The following is a 19708-nucleotide window of genomic DNA, read 5'->3' as shown; positions in this document are numbered from 1 at the left end:
ACCATGAAGGAGCAGCTAAACTTGGCTATGCAGCTACAAGTACAACAACAATACCAGCTGGTCCAGTATGATGAACTGCATCAAAACATCAAAATGTCCCTCTTTTGAAGGTGGTGGGAGACGGGCTGTACTTGCAGTTAGCATATAACTTTCTGCTGTCAATTCCACCTACCAGCGTGGAGTCAGAAAGGGCATTTTCAGCTGCAGGTATTTTGTGCACCAAGTTACGTAGTCGTTTGAAAGATAAGACAATTAATTCATTGATCTTTCCTCATTCTTTTTTTTCTTAATTGTTGAATTAAAAATATATATTTTTGCATAATGTTTACCTGTTAATTATATTTATTAGAGTAGACCTACACATGTAGCCTTGGTAACACTGCTGTTTATTTGTTACACTCAGAGTTTAAATGTTCAGTGTTAGTTTAGTTAGTAGTTCAATGTTAAGTGTGATATACTTAAATAAACATGTAAGAACAGTATTATTGTTGTTTTTTATTATTATTATTATTATTATTGTTATTACATTAAAAACCAGGCTCCCTTAATCCGGGGATTAAAAAAAAAAAATATTAATCCCGAAATCCTGGGATTGAAAACAGTGTCCGGGATTGGAGTCCATTTCAATAATAAAATAATAAGCTAAACACTGATGTTGCGTATAACTCCATGTAGTCTTACTCAGAGCGAGCAGCACTTTATTTTTGTATTTAAATCCAGGAACATAAAAAGGAAAGTCTGCATAACTAATTACATAAGGGCTACAAGGAGGCAGTGTGGTCCAGTGGTTGAAGTCCAGGCCTTGTAACCAGAAGGTCGCCGGTTCAGATCCCACCACTGCCATCGACTGACTCGCTGTTTGACCCTGAGCTAGTCACTTAACCTCCTTGTGCTGCATCCTGCAGATGAGATGTTAAATCAGTGTCCTATTGTAAGTGGCTCTGCATATAATGCACAGTTCACAGCCTGCCTCTGTAAAGCACTTTGTAATGGTGGTCCACTATGAAAGGCGCTATATAAAAATAGAGTTTAGGAATTCTGTACAGCTGAGTGGCAGAACATTATAGCCAGGAACACTTTTAACTCTTTGCGGTCCAATGTTGGACTAGGTCCGATATTACAATTTACCCTTTCCAATCCGATGTCAACAAGATTTAAAGCACAGGTCTCTAGTCGTTTTTTCTCTGGAAAAAGCTGAGACAACCGTTCAATGGCCGAGTGAGACCAATTGGAGCCGAATGAAGCCGGAAAAAAGAAAAATCACTTATCTCATAGCCCGTTGCACTAAAGAGATAACAAGGACATAAACAAAGGAGATAGCTGCTTCTGCATCTAGCGCTCAAAGAATATCACAGACATTTGCAGAGCTTTTTGAGATGTTATAGTAATAAAGCAATGGCTTTGATCACGTTAGTGAGGAGTTTGATGATAAAATGAGTGATTTAGGAGAGGATTTGTCAGTATGCACGTCTATAAAGAGTTGTGTGAAAAATATAGCGAGCAAGGGGTGGGGCTTGGCTGGTGATCCAGTACTGAGTTTCCTTTTGCGATTCAATGCCTTTTAAATCTGTTTTACTGTGAAAAAAAAAAAAACATTTAAACAGTGCTTGTAAAATAAGCAGTGCGTGTGAAAATAAATTGGACCGACGAGACTGACAAACGCTGAATAAATGGACTGCAAACGGTTAAATATATAATACGACAAATAATTTGAATAATGTGTTGTCTTTCGACTATCTGATTGCTCTTTTTTATATTCTACATTCTTTTTCATTATTGTTTTTTTTTTATTATGTTGTATTACCATGCTTATTTAAGCACTCTACGATTTGACTGGGGAAAGATAACGTAGGTTTATAGGAGTTCACAAAAAAAATAAACAGTAACCTTTTCACTTCCTTTTTAGCTTCATTCTTGAGCTCATTGCTTCATTTAAATATTTTTCTTTATGTTCATTTTCACCATTTTTTTTACACAACAGTACTCACACACGTTTGGTCACCATCAAAACTGTTGCATGAAACCAGAGTGTAATAATCTGACACCTCTGCACTTAAACATTTGTATGTTAGCTGATATCCCATCACGCCTTTCTTCTTACCGGCATACAGCATCTATACATGTACCCTCAATATCGCTCAAAAGCACCTGGGTACATATTTTTTACAATATCACAACAAAAGGAATACACTTTTTTTTTTTTTTTTGGTGCATATGTATAGCTATTATGTACTATATATAGGGCTTCTGATTTTTGGTTTTAACTGATAAAACACCCCTGATACAAAAAAAAAATTAAACGGGTTGATAGCCAATAGGCACCGTAAAAACTGGAAATGGATAATTAATTCACATTGACGTTACCCTTTTCCCATTCAAAAATAAAACCACCTACAAAAATAATAGTAAGTACATTTCTCCAGTGCTGCTGGGCAATGTCCCGCCTTCCTGACTTGTATCTATCATTGGTTCATTCTGAATACTTTAAACCCACCCCAACTACAGAGTGACAGCACATTCATACATTTCTATTGGAGATTCCGCTTGCAAGATTTAAAACAAGATTACAATCAGGAATGGAGGCTTGTTAGCGGGATTTAAAGCTGTATTACAGTTAAGGTACAGAGAATTTAAAACCTAACTGTGGCAAAATGTACAAAAATGCCTGCACACAAAAACTCCAGAAGAATGTGCCCGTGACTATAGGGATAATTCATTGTGGAAGATAGCAAAGGAAAGAAGGTGCAATTTAAGTACTGTAGGATTGCTACTATACATATTGTGACAGAAAAAAAAAACACTCAAGCATTTTGGAAAGTAACCAAAAACACTAATTTCATACAGTATATCAAAAACGAAAGTCCCGAGAAAAACGATTTACATAACACTTGAAAATAGCTAAAAATAAGCACGGCAACTCTACGAAATCAAGCCACCCTAACCCAACCCCAACCTTAACCTTAAGCAACCCCTGCCCTAAAACCTAACCTCAAACCCAATACATAACCCTAAACCTAACCATTAACAATCATCTCATGCCCTCGGGACACTTTCTAGTGGATATTTCTGTGAGCTGTGCAGTCGTGTGGTTCCAAGATTTTTGTTTCTTTCACCAAAAATGTGATCTAGTCTGCTACATGCGCAATCAATCCTTATTGTTAAAGGCGCAGTAGCACCTGTAAGACAGGTGATCAGGTTTTTTTCAGCTGAGCGGTGACAGCCACCTGGCCGGGCGGTGCGCCCGGCTGAAAGGGCCTGGGGAGAACCATGATTTATATTGTATATATGTTGGCTCCTTGTACACTCGATTGCTTTAAAATGTTGTGCAAATTCAACACAAATATATTTGGCACTGTTTCAAACCAATATGATGTCATCATTTCCAGTGATATACAGTCTTTTAAACTTTTTTCATTGTGGGTTTTGTGGACCTTTATATCGCACACTACCTTACTTCATTTTGTCCATTTTTGTTTTATTTTTAAATATTGAGTAACTAAAGTAATTAAAATAAATTATTTATCAATAATTTAGCATGTTGTGTAAAAGGGCTTACTTTTGTGTGGGTTAGACCCCCTGATGCCACGTTAGCTGTTTGGGGGAGGTTGTAAATACATAATATCACTTTTATAGTCTTAGTCTAATGCCATAAAATATTCAGCTATTTGGATGATTTAATTTAATAGTAAAATATTTGAAACGTAAGTGCCCTGTAAATCTGATTAGTAGATGTGTATTATGAATACAGGAAGTGCTGCATGTGGAATAACCAAAGGACTAATGTTTTTGTGGGTTTGGATTGAGAGAGTTATTTTCTGTTTAATAGCATTTAAACAGAGAAGCAGAGACAAGAACTGACAAGTCTGTGTACCCTGCGGAGGACTCCTGCCTTCATTTAAACCTTCACACAGCACAACAAAATCTGCATTCTACTGTTAAATGGAAAAAAATATGTATTTTACAATTCTTCTCTAGGGTATACAGCTGTAAAACAAAAAGTTGTCTGAAAATGCTTTCTGGTTTATTTAAATGCTTGGCTGGATATTGGTTAACTCAGTGAAGGTTTAACTAATGCTTAATCCTCTATGTCAGGGTTTTACTTTTTGGTACTAGATATTGTGCATTGGACATGTGCATTAAGCCATACTAAAAAAAAGGATGCATTGCTGTTACCAGCTCTACCCATAATGCCCCCCCCCCCCCCCCCCCCCCCCCCCCCCCCCCCCCCCCCCAACACGTAATTTGGGCCCATTTTGGGTTGTGAAAAATACTTATGTGTCACAGTATATTATGTGTGTGTGTGTGTGTGTGTGTGTATATATATATATATATATATATATCTATGTATATATATATATATATATATATATATATATATATATATATATATAATATGAGAGTAATCTCTGTATTAGTTATGCTAATCACGCGTATTTGCGCACTACAGTCTGTTGTTTGTTAGGTCCCACTGCGGCTTGTACAGGTGGCTATCTGCTACCCGTGGTAACTGAACCGGTGGACCCGTGCCGTACAGTACATCATGCCCCCGATCTGATACAAAACCGGTGTTGTTCGGGTCTATCTGTAAGCAGATTGAAGCAGCACCTGTACATCAGTATACCGTACACTGCATTGCTTGCTTCTTGCATCATGCCTGGGTTTTATCCCGGCGAGACATGCAAGGCCAGTTTGCCTGTTGAGGACAAGCACAGTAAGAACTCTCAGTTCTTAGTAGATGCTCAGTAGATGCTCTGGGGCCAGAACTGCAGTTTTTACAAATTTTATAAACATTTCTCTAAGCACAGTCTGAAGAAACATCTTTCCCACAGCTCTACAGAGTGCTTTGCATCCCTCATTCTTGCACAGCGCTCTTCCCCATCACTCTGGTGGAGAGGTGGTTGTGTTCTCACCCATGGCTCTATGCCAATTTCAGGGTTGGGGGGGACGGGGACACGTTCAAACTGGGGTGTTGTCTTACAGAATCTGGTGTAATATATGAAGTGCTTGCATGAATATATTTAATTAATTGATTAAAATTTCATTTTTTTTGTTTTGTTTTGCTTGCACATCAAAGAAATGTATTACTGTGTCTAGTGATCTTAAAAATGCTTAAATAAAAAATATGAATATTCTTTGATTCTAGACATTCCTGTGAAGTGAACATATTAGATCTAGAACAGTGTTACAACATTAAAAGTTGTTTGCTGTGTATTTTCACAAAGACTCACATCACTGACACACTAAACATTAGCTATTTAGGGGTAGGTTTACTAAGATGGGCCAGTCGCAGCGCAAACATACCACAATTTGTATTTTCTTTGCGACACTTAAGAAAGTAAACATTTTGTCGTATATACTAAGGGAAAATATGTTAGCGAAGACAGCCAAGGTGTACTAATTTAAATTCCCGTCTTGTCATTCCTGTACAAGGTCTTACTGTGTGTAAGCTTTATTGAGGCTGTGTGGTCCGGTGATTAAAGAAGAGGGCTTGTAACCAGGAGGTCCCGGGTTCAAATCCCAGCTCAGCCACTGACTCACTGTGTGACCCTGAGCAAGTCACTTAACCTCCTTGTGCTCATTGTTTCTGGTGAGATGTCACTGTAAGTGACTCTGCAGCTGATGCATAGTTCACACACCCTAGTCTCTCTCAGTTGCCTTGGATGAAAGTGTCTGCAGTGCTAAATAATCAAATAATGATAAATATTTGTTGCATTGTCTTGGCGAGATCTCTAGCATTGTACATCTAGAGTTGAGTTGTGGTTTGCTGCAGCAGAGGGAGCCAGAAGGATAACGTCTATACTTGCAATGGCAAGAATTTTCATCTTAATTTATTTCTTTATCATTATTGAGTTCAGTGCTTTCCTTTTGGCGTATTGGTGCAGTTGGTTGCTTAGTTGTAGAAAACCTGAATTGTAAAAATGGCCAGTCGAGTGAACGAATCTTACCAACAGCACTTTGGTATGTAGTCTGAGATTCTGACTGTACAACAAATATGACAGCAGGAACGTTCGGATTAGTTCAGTTACCCTGTTATCGGGGGGGGGGTGCAGTAGTTATGTTTTTTTTTTTTAAATTGGTTTGTTAGTTTTCTCATCCTTTTGGCATACTGGCCCATGGTCCTGGGTTCATGAAAACAGAAGCCATGTGCAGTATACTATAATATATATTATACAGTTAAATGATGAGATTATGATGCGTTTTTGCAACATGATCTGCTTTCTTCATATTATAAGTTAATTTAGCAAACGCCTTGATCCAAGGCAATTTACAGAGACAAGGGTGTATTAACTATGCACCAGCTGCAGAGACACTTTTTTTTTTTTTTGGAAGCATTTATTTTCTTTTAAGCAATATCATGCACTGGTTCACATACTGGTCAGTCCTCTCAATTGATTCTTACAGACATGCAGCCTTTTAAAGAGCTAGCCATGCCCACATTTTAACTGCCTTAATTAAACAGTTTTTTTGTTTCTTTTTTATACTGTGCACTCGTGCACACAGTATTTTTAACAGTGCATAATAGTACCTACAAACATGCAAGTGTTTCATTTATTTTCTCGATGTTAAATATTTAGGGTTTTAATTATTACTGTTATTATGCAATATACCATTATTTAAATAAAACACAGTGGCTAAGCTGCACACGGAAATAAACTAACATGGCTTCATATTGCAACAATAGAAACACCAACTCAGAGTAAGTTATATATAACATAGTACAACAGCATGACTCATTTTAAAAAGTCGAAGCACAAAGAGGTTAAGTGACTTGCGCAAGGTCACACAGTGAGTCAGTGAGTGAGCTGGGATTTGAACCAGGGATCTCCTGGTTACAAGCCCTTTTCTTCAACAACTGGACCACAGCCTCCTATAAATCAATGCAAGAAAGGTTGCACTATGGAAGAATGTGATATATCAAACCACAGCAATTAATACAATTGTGGAGCACATTTGAACAAGTTAGTAGCACACTGCAGTTTAAAAAATAAATAAAAATGCAACATTTTGTTTGGTGCCACTCCAACAGCAGAAATGACTGATGAGCAGGCTTGCTTTCATTCTTCAATGTGTCCCAGACAGCAAAACTTGTCTCATTTAACATAGCGATTGTGTTTATGATTCCTCTGAATATCATTTTACATGCAAGTCCTTATAATTAAAAGAAAAGCAGGTTATTTGTATGTACAGAGCCAGCAACTTGCAGGTGATAATATTACACAGGCAAGCTGATAAACGTTAACATTTATTCAAGCAGCTCCATTAGGCCTCAGTCAGATTTATTGTTTGAGATGTGCAAATAATTAAAGTTAAAATACATTAATATAATATATAGCTTTAGTATTTAAGTGTCTATTTTATACATTGGTGCTGAAGAAAGCCATTACATGACTGAAGGGATGTGTAGCCAATCTGTCTGTCAATAATGTCTATGGTACCTGAGTTTTGTGAACGCCCACCTAATCGGTAAGGGGTCAATTTGCACGTGTCTACTGTGGCATTGCTTGGGGTCAGGAAATCATTACATCAGAGTAAAAAAAACAAAAAAAGTATGCAGCCATATTTGATGGGGTTATTTTTTTACAATTTCAGAGGACAATATAAGCCCAAAATAATTAATCAAAGGAATAGGAATATTAAACAAAATGAAGGTAAGCTCTGTTTTGTTAAACTTTCACACCTATAAATATTCACTTCAGTTTGTGGTGTTTATAACTAATACTTAACTGTAAAATAAGATCTCATTATAAAAGATATGCGCTGTTTTATATATTTAAAAACAATTGAATTGCATTTATACAGGCATGCTATCCTGAGGAGGGGCTGGAATAAAAAAAGAAAGCAGCCCCAGTGGCAGAAAGGGTCTAATCCTTCAGCAGAACTCTCTTGCATACCAGTAATTGAAGTGTGTGTATTTTTTCTTTTTGCAGGTTCTTATTGGTCGTAGAGATGCAGCATCCCGATTTTGAAAGCAGACACCCCTTGCAAGCAGATGATCAAGAAACAGGCATTGATCCTCTACAAAATTACATTCAGAACATAGACGGTGAGTTTGAACTGTTCTGTATTATTACAGAAAGGTTTCCATGGAAACTTCAGCTTCATTTAAAGGCATCTCTGACCAGCTGAAAACTAATCACATTTTGTAGTTTTTTGCTGTAAGAAAAACAATACTGTTAGTCATTATCAAAGACAGTAATCGCCTGCGTTCATGGAATACATTCAAGCCATCAGTGCATTCAGTAAAACTTTGTAGTTTTCTCGAAGGCTCATGTTTTTGCATCGAATCTGTCCTTCTTAGAAAAATGGAAACTCACCTTATACTTGACAGAGAATTCATAGAGTGTTATAACATCTAACGTGTTTGAGCTGCGTGAAGGAGTCCCTCTGTGGTCTGAATTATTGTTTATTTTTAATTTAATAATTTAATATGTAAAATTAACCAAAAGCATTTCCGAATGGGGGACAGTTCCTGCAAATTATCATGTCTGGGCTTTGTGGAGAGCAGTTAATGTAATCGATCGTTTAAAACCATGCATGTGTTTTACCTGGCATGGAGAGGAAAACCAACACTTTTGAAAAAATTGTCTGTGCCCTGTATGGGTGATTTTACAGCTTATCTATATAATCTATAACTTAACAGGCTGATGGAAGGTGTTTAGTTAGCATTTTAATACACAAATTACTGAAAAGAGATGACATAATGGTCTAATCTGGAGAATAGACTTCTCTTTTGACTTCCAGTCCCATCATCCGTGAAAGAATTAAAGGTGATAATCCTTGAAAGGTAATACACTATATATTGTAGAAAAATTTAAACACTGTGCAGTCTTGCCACGTTATAATCCACACTTGTACATGATAGCCTTGCTTGCTAATATCTATATTGTTTTTCTTTTAGGCATCTTTAATATATGTATTTTCCGTGCTACATTTTCAGTTTTATTGCATTTATATTTAACAAACTTTATTAAAGAGCTTATATTTTAAATACTTATTCATTCTTAGCAGTTAATATCACATAAAAAGGTGGCTAGATAAAGGTGGCTAGATAGATTTCTAATAGATAATTTGTACACACCTTTTGTTCTTTACATCCTTGCTCGGTTAAAAAAGAATAGATGCCCTATATGATTAGTGTTTTAAAACAATGGCAAGGAGTGCAGCAGCTTTTAAAGTTATCCTCTCCATACCCTTGCAGCTGCCTCTCTTCTGCCACAGTGTTCAAGGTATTTAGGTATCATTTGAATGACAGTGATGCCCAGGAGGTACATTTTCACCAGCATGTGTCTGCACCTTGACTGTGAAGACTTTTTATTGTGAAGAAGAAAAAAAAAACCTTGCATGTACAACATTATTAACACTGAATTGATGTTTAAAAGTGTCGTTAATATGTTTGCCACAAATGCTCATTAACTATGTAAATGTATGCTGATGTTCTCCCAGACAAGTATTTTAATACACTACCAACTCATATAATGAATGGAAACTTTAGCTAGCTAATTGTTTTGGTAGAAATTAATCAAGGCTTGCATTACATTTGGCAGCATTAACATTACCACTAAAACAGCTGCCCTCAGGGCAAAACCAGAAGGGATTTAAAAATGTTAAAGAAGCATAGGTGTGAAGCAGTAATTGGAATTGCTTCCACCATGGGATATTGATATTAACACATCCAGAATATTTTTTGCTGAGTAACGTACTTGTTTTAGTTCAGTAGATATTGTTATGTTTTAGGATTAATATTGGGATTGGGTCCGTCCATTTTATTTTTTTATAATATATATATATATATATATATATATATATATATATATATATATATATATATATATATATATATATATATATATAACGCAGTTGGGATTCAAGGAAACGCATGTACATGGATTAGGGAGTGGTTAACATGTAGAAAACAGAAAGTACTGATTAGAGGAAAAACCTCAGAATGGAGTGTGGTAACCAGCGGTGTACCACAGGGATCAGTATTAGGTCCTCTGCTATTCCTAATCTACATTAATGATTTAGATTCTGGTATAGTAAGCAAACTTGTTAAATTTGCAGACGACACAAAAGTAGGAGGAGTGGCAAACACTGTTGCAGCAGCAAAGGTCATTCAAAATGATCTAGACAAGATTCAGAACTGGGCAGACACATGGCAAATGACATTTAATAGAGAAAAGTGTAAGGTACTGCACGCAGGAAATAAAAATGTACATTATAAATATCATATGGGAGATATTGAAATTGGAGAAGGAATCTATGAAAAGACCTAGGAGTTTTTGTTGACTCAGAAATGTCTTCATCTAGACAATGTGGGGAAGCTATAAAAAAGGCTAACAAGATGCTCGGATACATTGTGAAAAGTGTTGAATTTAAATCAAGGGAAGTAATGTTAAAACTGTACAATGCACTTGTAAGACCTCATCTTGAATATTGTGTGCAGTTCTGGTCACCTCGCTATAGAAAAGATATTGCTGCTCTAGAAAGAAGCAAAGAAGAGCGACCAGAATTATTCCGGGCTTAAAAGGCATGTCATATGCAGACAGGCTAAAAGAATTGAATCTGTTCAGTCTTGAACAAAGAAGACTACGTGGCGACCTAATTCAAGCATTCAAAATTCTAAAAGGTATTGACAGTGTCGACCCAAGGGACTTTTTCAGCCTGAAAAAAGAAACAAGGACCAGGGGTCACAAATGGAGTTTAGAAAAAGGGGCATTCAGAACAGAAAATAGGAGACACTTTTTTACACAGAGAATTGTGAGGGTCTGGAATCAACTCCCCAGTAATGTTGTTGAAGCTGACACCCTGGGATCCTTCAAGAAGCTGCTTGATGAGATTTTGGGATCAATAAGCTACTAACAACCAAACGAGCAAGATGGGCCGAATGGCCTCCTCTCGTTTGTAAACTTTCTTATATATATATATATATATATATATATATATATATATATATATATATATATATATATATATATATATATATATATATATATATATATATATATATACATACAGTGGCTTGCGAAAGTATTGACCCCCCCTTGGCATTTTTCCTATTTTGTTGCCTTACAACCTGGAATTTAAACTTGGGGGCTTGTATCATTTGATTTACACAACATGCCTACCACTTTGAAGATGCAAAATATTTTTTATTGTGAAACAAACAAGAAATAAGACAAAACAACTGAAAACTTGAGCGTGCATAAGTATTCACCCCCCCAAAGTCAATACTTTGTAGAGACACCTTTTGCAGCAATTACAGCTGCAAGTCTCTTGGGGTATGTATCTATAAGCTTGGCACATCTAGCCACTGGGATTTTTGCCCATTCTTCAAGGCAAAACTGCTCCAGCTTCTTCAAGTTGGATGGGTTCCGCTGGTGTACAGCAATCTTTAAGTCATTCCACAGATTCTCAATTGGATTGAGGTCTGGGCTTTGACTAGGCCATTCCAAGACATTTAAATGTTTCCCCTTAAACCACTCGAGTGTTGCTTTAGCAGTATGCTTAGGGTCATTGTCCTGCTGGAAGGTGAACCTCCGTCCCAGTCTCAAATCTCTGGAAGACTGAAACAGGTTTCCCTCAAGAATTTCCCTGTATTTAGATCTATCCATCATTCCTTCAATTCTGACCAGTTTCCCAGTCCCTACCGATGAAAAACATCCCCACAGCATGGTGCTGCCACCACCATGCTTCACTGTGGGGATGGTGTTCTCGGGGTGATGAGAAGTGTTGGGTTTGTGCCAGACATAGCGTTTTCCTTGATGGCCAAAAAGCTCAATTTTAGTCTCATCTGACCAGAGTACCTTCTTCCATATGTTTGGGGAGTCTCCCACGTGCCTTTTGGCGAACACCAAACGTGTTTGCTTATTTTTTTCTTTAAGTAATATCGTTTTTCTGGCCACTCTTCCATAAAGCCCAGCTCTGTGGAGTGTACAGCTTAAAGTGGTCCTATGGACAGATACTCCAATCTCTGCTGTGGAGCTTTGCAGCTCCTTCAGGGTTATCTTTGGTCTCTTTGTTGCCTCTCTGACTAATGCCCTCCTTGCCTGGTCCGTGAGTTTTGGTGGGCGGTCCTCTCTTGCCAGGTTTGTTGTGGTGCCATATTCTTGCCATTTTTTAATAATGGCTTTAATGGTGCTCCGTGGGATGTTCAAAGTTTCGGTTATTTTTTTATAACCCAACCCTGATCTGTACTTCTCCACAACTTTGTCCCTGACCTGTTTGGAGAGCTCCTTGGTCTTCATGTTGCTGCTTGCTTGGTGGTGCCCCTTGCTTAGTGGTGTTGCAGACGCTGGGGCCTTTCAGAACAGGTGTATATATACTGAGATCATGTGACACTTAGATTGCACACAGGTGGACCTTATTTAACTAATTATGTGACTTCTGAAGGTAATTGGTTGCACTAGATCTTATTTAGAGGCTTAATAGCAAAGGGGGTGAATACATATGCACGCACCACTTTTCCGTTATTTATTTTTTAGAATTTTTTTAAACAAGTTATTTTTTTCATTTCACTTCACCAATTTGGACTATTTTGTGTATGTCCATTACGTGAAATCCAAATAAAAGTCCATTTTAATTCCAGGTTGTAAGGCAACACAATAGGAAAAATGCCAAGGGAGGTCAATATTTTCGCAAGCCACTCTATGTATATGTATATGTATATGTGTATATATATATATATATGTATATATATAATATATATGTATATATTGTGTACTATATATATATATTATATATATATATATATATATAATCATAATATATATATATATATTATAGTATGTATGTATAGATGTCTATTATATAGTGTATATTATATATATGTATATATATATATATATATATTATGTAGTATAGATACATATATGTATATATATATATATATATACATATATATATATAATATATATATATATATATATATATATATATATATACCCCCCCCCCCCCCCCCCATGAATTACAGCTCTTAGAGTATAGTATATATGACCCATCATCGACCAGTAATATATTCAAATTAGGTAAGCTATTTAAGATGAGCATTCAGTTAGCAGATATTTTTCATCTAAGTAGTGTAATATTTTAACTTGTGACAGACTTTTAGGTGTTTCATTGGGGATTTAAATTTTGCATGGTGTGCAATACTCATTGTTATTTAAGAAATCTTCAAGTATATTAGTATTAAAATTAGGTGTGAAAGGTTATTAGGATAAGTGTGACAAGAATATACATACATTATTCATTCATGCATAAATAAATATTCATCGAGGTTAAAAAAAAAAAAAAAAAGTGCTCCTTTAATTAAGATTTGTATTTTTTAGTTAAATTTTACTGAAGCAAATATAGAAACATTATTTGTTTATATAGCAGACGCCTTTTTTCAAGGCGACTTACCGAGACTAGGGTGTTTTAACTATGCATCAGCTGCAGAGTCACTTACAACAGTGTCTATTTGTTTTTTTCTGTCTTGTGCAGTCTGTATTTCTAGTTTATTCTGCCATTGATAGAGGGAATCATAACCTGCTGCTGTACATCTTGTAACCTGCACTGACTCATTTGTACTTAAACACCTGGGATCTATATAGCTTTATACCTTGTTGTATTCATTTTTAAGTTGACATGTGTGGCAGGGCAGAAGAGTCCTCCATGTAATCAGTGGAGCGTGCCCTGCTGACAAAATGTATTGTTTGGAGTTAAAATCACAGGTGTAAGTATTATTGTTTAGTTTAAATGTGGTTTGGCAAGGATGATGTTAATCGCTTGTCTATGCCAAGCATTTCGTGAGAATGCGTGGTTGGCAGCTGGTTAAAATACAGAATGCAGAATGTGCTCATCTCCAGATTGATCAAGTGTATGTTAATCTGGAGATGACCACAGGTATAAAAACCCACAGCTTTGGCTGAACAGGGTGGGTGTTCAAGAAGGAGGAATGAGAGAGGAGGAGAAAAATAAAAAGCAAAAGAAAACAATTGCTACTCATGCTGTGGAAGGACCAGCACGATGCTTGTTTTGCCGAGGTAGCTTTTGTGCTTGTGACTTGTTTGTGCTTAAACTTTTATTTTGCACTGTGAGCTGTGTTTCTTTGTAAAAGTGTTTTGTTTATTTTTGTTTTAATTAAATATTTATTTTTACAGATGCTTCTAGAGCACAAGAAATGTAGATATGTAGGGTGAGCATTCTGACACTGATTAGTCTTGTATGGCTTGTGTTCTGGTCTTTACTTCTAAGGTAGCTTCTGCGCAATATGATAATGGTACTCCACTAGTGATCTGTGAAAATGGTGTCAAAGTAGCAAAAAAGTGTTGTCCTGGTTGCCCATTGGCTGTTGTGTTAAAAAAATAAAGTGTCATCAGTTGCTTATTCTATTTGTAGAGATGAACAGCAGAATTATTTTGCTTGTAACTTTTTTCCTGGGTAGGTTTAATCCAACTTATTAGTATATAATGTAGTGAAAACAAAGTGGTGTGTGTGTGCGTGCCCTGGGTAAGGTGGGGGAGATAGTATGTGAATACATTTGGATAAGTAGCTGAACAGTTTTTGAAAAAATATACAATACAAAAATGAACTAAAATTAAGGATCTTGGTATGACCTCTGAGACACGGGACACGGGACACGAATGTCATTGTTTTCTGAAATACAGTATTAATAGCACTTTGAAGGAGCACTGAGACCAAAATGTCCATTGTAATTTAAACCACAGAAGCTTATTAAAAATGAGTAAATAGCCTTTGAGACATTTCATGGTCCCCCCCCCCATTAACAAAAAAAAAAAAAATTGCTAATATTGCTAATCATTAGGTTATAATAGACATTGAACTGTAAATTCTGTTTGAAAAAAGTTGGGTCATCTTGCCTCATTGACATATAACCACACAATGAAATGATGACTTACTTGAAGAGAAATATATCAAAGGAGATCAACAATTATGAGTCATAAACATGCCTTGCAGGCATAAAGCAGCAGGGAATTAGCATGTGGGGCTGATAAATATGCATGTAAATAAGCTCCCTAAGGAATAACATGGGTTTGATTGATAGGTTTAGAATTGAAGCATGTGTAAATTCCTTTTATATTTCATTCTGCTGCAGAGATATATTTCACTTGTTAAAAAGTTTTATCAACTTTATAATTTGTAATGCCACATCTGTTTCGTCTCTTTATCTCACTTGTAAAACTGCATTACAGTATTAGAAACAGCTGGCCTCTCAGTACAATAACCCATACAGATCATGTTTTTTTTTTTTTTTTTTTTTTTTTACAGAGTATACTTCTGATTTATAGACTCTTAGAGTGAAAGTTTTTTTTTTCACCCCAGAACCAAAAGTTGTGCTCTTTAAGTATTCATAAGTTGTAGATTTGCACATAATGTGAGTTTACATACATTTGATTTATTTCGGGGAAATACAATATTAATATGCTGACCTAAATTCCTGATTCCTAAGATTAAATGATATCAGGCCTGCCATTGTTGTAATTACATGTGAAATGTGTTCCAATATGTTTGTATCCAAGAAAAACATTAACCCTACTTCTACTAAACAATTTTCTTAATTTAAATGAGTAGTTCATTCCAACAAAATGGTCTGGTCTAGAATTTGTTGTACATAAAAATAAATAAATAAACAAACACAAGGCAAGAACAAAGAGCTAATACAGTAAATAGTGGCATCTACTATATGTTTTTAACAATCCAGAAAGTAACTAATATCTTTCAGAATTCTTAGTTCAAGGCAGTGTGGTCCAGTGGTTGAAGTCCAGGGCTTGTAACCAGAAGGTCACTGGTTCAGATCCCACCCTGCCACCGAATGACTTACTGTGTGACCCTGAGCTAGTCACTTAACCTCCTTGTGCTCCATCCTGCAGATGAGATGTTAAATCAGTGTCCTATTATAAGTGGCTCTGCATATAATGCACAGTTCACAGCCTACCTTAAAGCACTTATGGTGGTCCACTATGAAAGGTGCTATATAAAAATAAAGTTATTAGTTGAAACACATTATTCATATGTTATACTTTTCTATCTGTCTGTGTTGCATGTCAAGTGATATGTAGTTGAGGGCATTGTTCTAAATGTCATGTTGCTTGGAGCATACTCTTTTGTATTATTTATAATTAATTGATTGTGCATTTGTAATGTCACCGGTATATCTGTGTCTAGCATTGTTAGCTTGTAATGCAAGTCGTTTTATATGAATTGTTTTTAGGTAACTTACAAGGAATGTATGATGGATAGAAAATTAAAAGTCTAATTGTCAATAAATAAAACAGATTTTTTTTTTTTTTTTTTAAAGTAATCAATTACATTAGAAAACGATTCAGTGAAATCGATTCAGTGACATCAGCCAATCAGCTTCCAGCTCTAGCGGGCTCTAACTGTGCACCAACTATGAATCCAGTTTAAAATCAATCCATGTGTATACCGGCTTTTTTAAAATTACATTCCTGCTTACAGCTAAACTGACAACATGACAAACTACCTAAACTCTGAGTCTATTTATGTAAATTTTGATTCAGTTGGACACGTATCAATACCGGAGTAGGTCAATTTACCACCCTCACCTACAACATTCGATACAGCTACTGCTGTTGAAAACCTGCTACAAAACCCTAGTACTACAAGTAATACTACACAAAGGCATGCACCAGAGAATGAGCTTGAAAACCTAGAACTGCAAAGAAATGAACTAACATCAAGACAACAAACCAAATGGTCAGTATCTGTTTTTAAGAACTGGTTAGTTGAAAAGCATTTTGATACTGAATTTGAAACTGCTAGTCTGACTGTTCTGAACAAGCGACTTAGACAGTTTTATGCCTCTGTAAGGAATGCAAAAGGAAGCAATTACAATGTGCAAAGTTACATCTCTATCAGAGCTGGCATAAATAGGCATCTTAATAATCATCCTGACAGTAGAAACATAAATATTTTGCACAATACCTATTTTCCTTCAGCAAACAATGTTTTGACGTGATGATTAAAAGAATGCGCAGGGAAAGGTACCAGAAAGATACCCGATGAATCAGTACAAGTTCAAGGTAAATCTAGGTTTTAAGGTGTGTTTTGATGAAAACAATGGTAAAAAAAATGTTCTAGTAGTGATAGTGCCCTCTCGTTGAGGGCTGTACCTTGTGAAAGTTGACCATGACTTTCATTGGCACCCTCGCCTTCGGCTCGGGACTCATAACTTCCGTCGCAGCCTGCTATCACATAGTAGAGCCACCATCAACAGGCACTATTGCTTGAGAGTGTCACGTGTGTCATGCTTGAAATGTTCAGGCCTTGTGGAATATGTACAGATTAAAAAAACAAACAAACAATAAACAAAAAAAATAATCTTGTTGCTGATTTAAGTTAATGTCTTGCCCTGCAACCGCCCCCCCCCCCCCCCCCCTCTCACACACACACACACACACACACACACACATATACCATGCCTCACAACATACGTAGAAAATGCTACACATCTGGAATTACCAGATTGCTAGAATTGGCCCTCATCTTTGACTTGACTTTTTTCACTGAAATTTATAAACAATAGTGTGAAACATACTTTAACTTACCGGTTTTTATTCTGATTATGTTAATAGCCAAATAAATATGGTTTCTTCACACATTTCAAATGATATGTTTTGGCAAAGAGTCTAGTCAGCATATCCATTGTTCCAGTGCTGTGTTCATGTCCTTGTTACCTGAATCGGTAAAAGTATTTTGCAGTATGCTTTGAAACACTTCCACAAATCACACAGGATCCCCCAAGGCACAATAAAAAAAAGGTTATGAAACAGAACACCTTTTTTTGATATATATTTAAATACACACCTTTTAAATCAGTGTTAAAAATAACACATTTGAGCTTTTGGAAACAACTCGTTCCAAACTGATTATTTTCCTAAAACCCTTTATCCTGAGCTTATTTTAGTATATTTTAAATAGAATTTGTGTAAAACTATTAAATAATATGTTCAGATGTTAAAGGGAGGAATGCGGAAATATGAATATAAAATTAACTCTTTCATTATTAAATCCCTTTATTAGATTAAGTGTTTCACCTTTCACAAGAGGGCATCATGTGTGTGGTATCTTGTTAGTGTTTAAACTAACCCTCATATAGTGTCAGATTCACCAACTCATAATTTCGGTGGGGGTCTGTGTACAAGTCATTATGTCATAAAAATGTCTGAGATATGAAAGCTGTGTAATTACTGTTTGGTTTACTAGAGCCGAAGATGCCAGGGGTCTGCACTGGCACCTCAAATTGTTCTACGTGTTAACTAAATTGGGTACGTTATATAATTTGAGACTTTAATTGCACTGTTTTTATCCTATTTTGCCATGCGCCTTTTTCTTTTTTCTTTTTTTTTTTTTTTTTTTTTAAATAGTGCTGGGACAAATATTCAAGTAAACATTGCCACATACTCAGAGGCAGAAATGTCAATTTAATTTGTTAGACTACACTACTCTAACACAGAATATAAAAAAAACAAAGTACCTCTGGCTTCTTAACAACATCAAAGTGTAGATAGTCATATACGCAGCCGGGTGTAAACATTTAAAAAATGTAGACAGTTTAAAATGTATACATATCAGTACAGGATACATTTATGAATATAAAATAAGCCTTAAAAAACCAATTCACTATAAACAAAGAAGCAGAAATACCTCTGCATGTATCACTCTTGTGCTGCAATATAACACTCAAGTTAACCCTTAAGTGATAAGTATTAAGAAATATACACACTGTGCAGTACTGCTATAGAGAGGGAGTTTTGTTTCAAGATATTCAAAAAAAATTATGATGTTATATAAAAATTGTACTAAAAAAAAGCCCAACTGTGTTATGAAAAAATGATACAAAAAGGTCCAAGTCAAACAATGCACAATAGGGGCTAAAATACCCCTCTTAATTTTTAATGAAATAGGCACTACTTGACATTTTGGTTTCTGCACAATAAACAACATGGCAAAAGACACTTTTTTCATAAAGTAATATCATTACTGTGGTTTACTTAAGTAAAAAATGTTGTACAAGTTGATTTTCTAGGCATTTTAAAAGGGGGAAGCGACTAATACACTGGTGTGTCTCGTATTAAACTACTGTACCAGTGCCACAGTGGGATAATGCAGGTGACTGTGACACTGGGTGAAGTAGGACAGTCAGACAAAAAATGAAAATGCTACTCAACAGATTTGAAATTGTGCATTGCTGAATTTGCCAAAATGCATGGCAGTCGCAATGCTGAAGTACGTGGCTGCATGGAGATGAAACAAAGACAAACTTAAAATGGTGAAAGAAAAACTAGCTGATAGAGCAGGAAAGTGTTTTATTGGACCCTGTCACAGCAACACTAAAACATTTTTTTTACATGTTATTAGAACTGTTTAGTTTTTATTTATTTGCTTATTTTATTGATGCAGGCAGCACTGTGTAATACTTTTCTTTTAAATTTGAATTAATACAGCACATTTGTAAAAGCCAGTGCAGCTGGAACTATTGTCTAAGTGGTTTTGGAAAAAAATGTTCAGTAAAGCAAAGAAGATATGTTATTGAACGTGTTTGGGTACTTGATAAGCTAAAATAAAATAGGCTAATACAGATGTGATGTGGGATGTATAACTTGATTTTAATTATTACTTTTTAAATTTTGGAAATTTTGAAAAACTGAATAGTTTCTAGCAGTTTAACAAAAAATGAACACTGGAA

At 35.8% G+C, this 19708-nt stretch overlaps 1 protein-coding gene across 6 annotated transcripts in view; it reads left to right on the top strand.

Annotated features, from left to right (window-relative positions):
• tbc1d5 (TBC1 domain family, member 5) overlaps positions 1 to 19708 on the top strand; it is a 182565-nt gene that overhangs the window by 57406 nt on the left and 105451 nt on the right. For all 6 annotated transcript variants that reach the window (XM_041246405.1, XM_041246403.1, XM_041246406.1 and 3 more), the window contains one exon: positions 7929 to 8044. In XM_041246405.1, coding sequence (XP_041102339.1) covers positions 7948 to 8044 — 97 coding nt within the window. In that variant the 5' untranslated portion in view covers positions 7929 to 7947. The remainder of the gene's footprint in view (positions 1 to 7928; positions 8045 to 19708) is intronic.

Source organism: Polyodon spathula, chromosome 3 (assembly GCF_017654505.1).
Source record: "Polyodon spathula isolate WHYD16114869_AA chromosome 3, ASM1765450v1, whole genome shotgun sequence".
NCBI classification, from domain to species: domain Eukaryota; kingdom Metazoa; phylum Chordata; class Actinopteri; order Acipenseriformes; family Polyodontidae; genus Polyodon; species Polyodon spathula.
The sequence above is the reverse complement of the archived record's forward strand: the minus strand, read 5'-3'. Positions and strand labels throughout refer to the sequence as shown.